We start from the raw sequence: 6669 nt of genomic DNA on the forward strand, positions 1-6669 counted from the left end.
GGTAAACTGAGCATTGCCTCACGGAAATACATGGCTAGTGGAAATCCCTTCCTCTGCACCGTTGTTCCACCACGCCTAAATGGTGACTGTCAAATTGGAACCAGAAGTGAGGGGTGTGTGCCACTCCAGCCCTTTTCAGCTCTGGGGGTTTGCCTGCCATTCCCGCCCTGACAGTCTTCAGTATACCCCCAGATTTGCAGCTTGGGGAATCCATCTCACCTTACTCTGTAGAAGGGCCACTTCTGCTGCCCACTGGAGAAACGCAGCTCCAAAATTGGAAACCAAAGAGCAGCTCTTCTCTTTCCTTGCTTTTCCAAGTGCTTTCCCTCTCACAGACCAGCAGCACCAAGAATCTCCCACGTGCCTTGGCGTATTACCTCTTCCTACTCCAATTGCTTTAACGTAAACTCTTCCTTTATCTTAGACAAAGATCGCAACCTGGAAAGGCTCAGGCAGTGGCCCCTGGGCTGCACAGGGGTGTGCCGCTGACACTTATTCTGTGGGTGTGGCTAAAGTATTATTCCGGATGGCGATCTTTCTAGTGGGTCAACCAGGTGCTTGATGTAGTTTGCTATGAACTGGCCCTCAGTGGTGCACAGAGGTTGTAGTCCTTGAACTCCACCCAGTGGAGGTTCTCTTGGATTTGTTCCTAAACAGATAATTCCAGTGTTAGCCTCTTGCAGCAAAACAAAACAGAAGTCCAGCGGCACCTTAGAGACTAACAGCATTTGTCTCCAAACGAGCTTTTATGAAAGACCAGCTAGTCTCATGGAACCTCATACTGGAATAGACCTTGTTAGTCTTTAAGGTACCACTGGACTTCCGTTCTGTTTCCCTCAATATAGTAATCCTCCCTTTAAGACGTTATTGATTTGCTCCAAGTGCTTTCACACCCATAAATAGCTGGCCGCTCAGATCAATCCATTTCACAAAACCAGCACCAGGTATCAAAACCAGCCATTCATATCCATTGAATGTTTGTTGTAGCCAGGGTATTATTACACATGCTGCAGTCAATCTGAGCGAATAAATATATGGCGAACCAATTTTATATCTACACGAGATGTTCCCAAGCATATTTGGCCTACCTTGGCCTGGCCTTTTCAGGGGAAAAATTATGCAGCGCCCTCCTGGAAATCTACCTTCAAGAAGTGGACAAAAAGATGCAGTGACAAATTTGCACATAGTAAAGAAAGATGTGGTTGGCCTGAAGCCAGAGGCCAGCAGCAGCCACCACACAATAGCCCAGCAGCAACACCCGTCTGGCAAGGGTGCACACGCACCCCTCCAGTCCTTTTCTTAGCTGGGCTCCAAAAAAAGGAAAGCCTCAGAGGGGCATTTAGGAGTCAATCGGGGAAGGGCTGAGTGCTCCGTTCTGGCCCCTGGCTGATTGCCCTTACAAGATCTATTGTCCTTGCATTCCTATTTCTGTGGCTAAGGCAGGCTGAAGAGCATTTATCCGGGAGCCGTGCAGTTGTACTTCCTGCTGGCTTGGGATGTATGGATGCTCAGCCCCCCCCCTAAGTGCTTGGATTGCTGCAATGAGCCTGCCTGCCTGCCTGCCCCCGCCCCCCAGCCTGTAGATCAGATCCTTCTCTGAGTAACAAACATCCCATCTTACACCTTTCGCAGCGGATTTTCTTTCTCCTCTTAGTCCACGGTGCTCACTCTTCCTTCACCGCAAGAGAGCTTTTCCCATCCTTATCTAGTATTCTCTGTCTTTCTTTCTCTCTTCCTTCCTCTTCTTCGATATTCCTGAACGTCGTAGCAATGGAACAAAGTTTGGGTCCAGTGGCACCTTTGAAACCAACAAAGTTTAATTCCAGGTATAAGCTGTCGCGAAGAGTCGGACTCGACTGTGCGACTGAACAACATGTGCAGGCACATTTCTTCAGATAGCCGTGGGTGGATGATGATAAAACGACTGTTCTGCCAACCTGTCGGTTCAGAACAGCTGTACGATGAGCCACAACGGAGAGGAATTTGGCCGTGGCCTGAGCGACTGTTTATCTCTCAGAAGCCAGGTCGCCCTAGCAGCGGGTGGCACAGAGGGCAAACCTTCAAGAAGGATAATCAGCTCATTTCTGTACTCTGAATGGGTACAGCAATCAAGTAGGATATGGACTGTAGTCTCTATTTTCCGACTTCCACACAGGCATAACCTCTTTGAGCATGGTTGCTTTGCACAGCGCCTGCTGGTGGCCGCTGAAGGTAGTACATATAGACGTCCGAAGCTAAAAGCTTTTCTGTATTTTGGAACAGAACACAATTTTAGTCCAGTGGCACCTTTTAAGACCAACCAAGTTTAATGCTGGGTATAAGCTTTCGTGTACAGGCACACTTCTTCAGCACGCAAAAGCTCAGACCCAGCATTCAACGTTGTTGGTCTTAAAGGTGCCACTGGACTAAAACATTGTACTATGGCTTCAGACCAACAGGGCTGCCCACCTGAATCTATATTTTGGAACAGTTAGATTTTTCACATAATCCGGCATGCAGCTGAGGAGGAGGTACGTCTGGACCTCAGAGCACTGTAGCGGTGGATTTGTTTTATCCAGAGAAGGTGAGATGGCCGGGGACACTGTTTCAGCTTCCCAGTCAAGTAAGGGATACAGAGAGAGATACAACAAGAGAGGGAACTAGGCAATAAGTATAAGAACGTTATACAGGCTCCCTGGCTCCCTTGTCTTCTGCTAAAAAAACCTGATTCGGTGAGGGAGATTTTATGGGTTAGCTGCACACCTTTCTTAGATTTGCTGACTGTGATATGTTCCTACAATGGACCTAAGAACATAAGAGAAGCCATGCTGGATCAGGACAGTGGCCCATCCAGTCCAACACCCTGAGCCACACAGTGGCCAAAACCAGCAGGAGGTCCACCAACAGGGCCAGAATCCCAGAACCCCCCCACTGTTGCCCCCCCCCCAGCACCAAGAATACAGAGCATCACTGCCCCAGACAGAGTGATCTATCTAGAACTTGTGGCTAATAGCCACTGATGGACATCTGCTCCATGTGTTTATCCAGTCCCCTCTTGAAGCTGTCTGTGCTTGTAGCCGCCACCCCTCCTGCGGCAGTGAATTCCACGTGTTCATTACTCTTTGGGTGAAGAATATGATTGATACAATTCAAAGTAATTCAGGGTGGTTGTTTTGCAAGAAAGGAGAATTGCATGATAGGAAGGGAATGGGAAGGATTTCCATGTCGTCCCCCCCCCCTCTGTAACCATGAAGGCTGGAATCATTTGTTTTGCTTTTGAAAGTATGATCCTCAGAAAGCTGCAGTGTTGCACTAGAGTTGTGTGTAGACCATATGATTGATACGATTCAAAGTAATTCAGGGTGGTTGTTTTGCAAGAAAGGAGAATTGCATGATAGGAAGGGAATGGGAAGGATTTCCATGTCGTCGTCCCCTCTGTAACCATGAAGGCTAGAATAATTTGTTTTGCTTTTGAAAGTATGATCCTGCAGTGTTGCACTACAGAGTTGTGTGTAGATCTTTATTGAAGAAACAAAAAGGTGTGTGAAGATGGCAAGCTGTGGGAACAGAAGTGCAATAGTGGGACTTATGCAACAGCATTTTATCGAAGTGTGAATGTGAAATGTTGAAAAACCCTCGATTTTAGAAGCGTGGGGCAGAGGTGGTGGGGATCTCCTCAGAGGTCTGTCCAAATCAGTGGCTTTGATCATACAACACAGAGAATTAGGGGAGGCCAATGGTAAAAAGGTGGATGTGGAAGCCCTCTACATTTCTCTGTATCATCCCCAAGTGACCTTGTAGCTGGCTTCTACCTTGTGGTGAAACTCTGCATGTTGCAGCTCAGTGGGCCGTAACATGGGTCATCCATCGCAGTAATTGTTTGACAGTGTTGCTTCTGGGGGTATCATTTCTCTACCGCTTCCAACCAACCCTCCTCAATCATGACCGTTTGCCCAGTGGCCGCTGCCGAGCAGCTCCGCTTAGGCTGCGTGATGGCTTCTGGAAGACTCCTCTTGGAGTAGGTCTTTTTGAGGCGGTTTGGTTGCCGCCCATGTTTCCTTCTGGGACCTGCTGTTAGGAAACACTGCCTGCCCAGAGACTGGATCCCAAAATGCATTGAGGAAATCAGGAACACGTAAGCATTTGACACATTATCCACTAATTCATCAGACTTCTGTGATCACTTGGAGAAAGTAAGGAGGTCAGTTGATGTTCTTGCCGACAAGTAACAGGAAGTCAGTTGAAGTTCTTGCCTACAAGTAACGTGGGTGGGTTGCAAAGCCAACTCTTATTGCTAGGGTCACCTCACCGTTTCACTACAGCTAGCACCTCCCAAGCAAATTGAGGCGGTTGTAGGTTAAGAATTCGGCTGCAGGGCTGGAATGGGTCAGATAAACTCCATTTCTCACACGTCTGCCCTCTAGAAAGGGAAGTGCAGGGTGGCTATGCAGCTATAACTGCTTGCTCGCTGTACAGTTTACATAAATTCTGTACACATGTAAGCGGACAGTCTGTACACTTGTTGGTAAAGCCGATGCCACCTTTAGATTCCTTAAAGTGACGTTGTTTTGATTTTATTCAGTCTTTTAGATGGACCGTTACATACCGCTTTTCTTCTCAGCCCTTTACAACACTGGTCTCCCTTCCTCCTTTTTTATCCTGTGAGGGAGGTGAGCCTGAGAGAGTGACTGACCCAAGGTCACCCAGCGAGCTTCCATGGCAGAGTGGGGATTCAAACATGGGTCTCCTCCCAGCTCGATGCTTGAACCGCTGCACCACACCCACTTGGGTTTGGTGCATAAAAAAAGAACTCCAGAACACACAAGATGGGGTAGGAAAAGATCAGTCCCATGAAAGTGCTTTCATGTCATGTGACTGTACAGCAGGCTGTGAGCACGGCTTCTGTTGAAGCACGCTCTGTTATTTATCTGTAGGGTTATCACACAGCATACAAACATTCAATTCCTCCACAGGGAGGCTTTTTGTGTGAGAACTCACGACTAGTGCTCTGCCAGGGTATGTCCAGGGCTGGCCCCAGCTTATTTTGCACCCTAGGCGAGGATCCCTTCTGGTGCCACCGCCCCCCCCCCCCAATGCACCCACCAATTTTAAAAAATAAATGCATTTTAGGAAGAATGAAAACCACAAATAATCAAGAAACTCCCAGAGTACAGGGCCAGGTGCAGCTTGGCGCCCCTAAGGGCCGGCCCGCTCTAGGCGATTGCCTTGTTCGCCTAGTGAGTGAGCCGGCCCTGGGTATGTCCACGAGGGCACTATTTACAGAGAGCCAACCCATAATATTCATATGCAACTACAGTCTCCTGCTTACCCATGTGGCAGATTCATTGGCGTCCACTGTGGGGCTATGCTCAAGGCAGATTATAGGAAATTCAACAGTCACTACAGCGAAATCACTGTTCCCAGGGTTTGTAATTAATTAATCCATAGCAGTTGGGTCAACAAGGGTGAATACTCCAAAAGAATTAAAAAAAATAACAAAAGGAGAGGAAAAAAGTCCACATCTGTCTGCAGGATTCAGCGCAATCTAGGCTTGTTCAACAGTTGTGACACCCCGGACTGGTTGCCGCGGTTAAACAGCCGACAGTCCTTGTGCTGATTTCACCATGAGCATGACCAAACAACTCCTCACCCTGTCAGAAAAGCTGGAACCGCTACTAGGGCCAAATTCACGAACGCCTTTTGTGGGTTCCTTGAGAGCTCAGTGTACTTGGGCAAAGTCGAACTCCGCCAGCCGCCGTGATCAAAAAGTCACGGATCGACCCCGGCTCAGCTGCTAGGGCAAAGCTGGGCCAGCTCCAGGCTAGCCGGCAGTCTCTGAAACAGCGCCTCCCAGAGGACACCCACTCATCCTGTGTGACATTGCTCTTTCCACTTGCTTGGTACGGTAGCATCATGGTTGTTGTACGTCATGCTTCTCGACACTCGGCCGGCCACCAGCACCAACTTTCTAGCAAGCAGCTTTGATCGGAGACAATCTGTTGACGAGAAATCCAGTAAGTCTGCCCCATGGCTTTTTAGAAACAGTGAATACTTTAAAGAAAAACGAGTCAAGGTGCTGGCTAGGATGAGGTAGAGAAGCATGCAGGATTGTGAATGGCCACCATGCTAACTTCAGCGTGTCCTCTTCTCGTCTTCTCTCTCTCTCTCTCTGCTCCCACAGCCGGAAGGGCCCCGCTTCACCTACTCGACCCACCATAATCCGACCATCTGAGCCGTCCCTCTTAGATCTATAACCCGAGGCCTGTAGACAGCTGGCGACAAGCACCGCACCCCACGGCTTCCTGGTCCCAGCCACCCAACCCCCGTTCCTCACAGGCACATCCATGCCCCCCTTCCCTTCCCCCAGCCCTCCCCTCCACGTCGTTAAAATGCTCGTCAGTAATTGAGCACTTCTTTGTCTTCTCTCGTGTGTCCTGTATTGCTTCGTGAGTGTAGAATAGTCCTAGTTCAGTGGCATGGGGACTCGGAAGGACACGAGCTCTTTGGAGCATCACATGAACGGAGCATCGCTGTGGCGCCAGAACGGCAGCTGCCGTCAACCAGTCACTCAGCCTGTCCCAGTCTGGCCTGCGCACGCACCGTGTCCTGCCTGCATTGGTTAGCTGTAGCGTCTAGCGCGCATCTGTAGCAATTTTTTTCCTCTGTAGTTGAGAAGGAAAAAAAAACACA

The 6669-nt window shown here is 49.0% G+C and overlaps 1 protein-coding gene across 1 annotated transcript in view; it reads left to right on the forward strand.

Annotated features, from left to right (window-relative positions):
- DNM1 (dynamin 1) overlaps positions 1 to 6348 on the forward strand; it is a gene marked incomplete at its 5' end in the record, with an annotated part of 76664 nt that extends 70316 nt beyond the window's left edge. Inside the window, one exon of the mRNA XM_015414925.1 lies at positions 6161 to 6348. Coding sequence (XP_015270411.1) covers positions 6161 to 6233 — 73 coding nt within the window. The remainder of the gene's footprint in view (positions 1 to 6160) is intronic.
- Positions 6349 to 6669: the final 321 nt, after the last annotated feature.

The sequence above is a fragment of the Gekko japonicus genome, unplaced genomic scaffold (genome assembly GCF_001447785.1).
Source record: "Gekko japonicus isolate JY-2015 unplaced genomic scaffold, Gekko_japonicus_V1.1 scaffold3077, whole genome shotgun sequence".
In the NCBI taxonomy this organism is placed as follows: Eukaryota; Metazoa; Chordata; class Lepidosauria; order Squamata; family Gekkonidae; genus Gekko; species Gekko japonicus.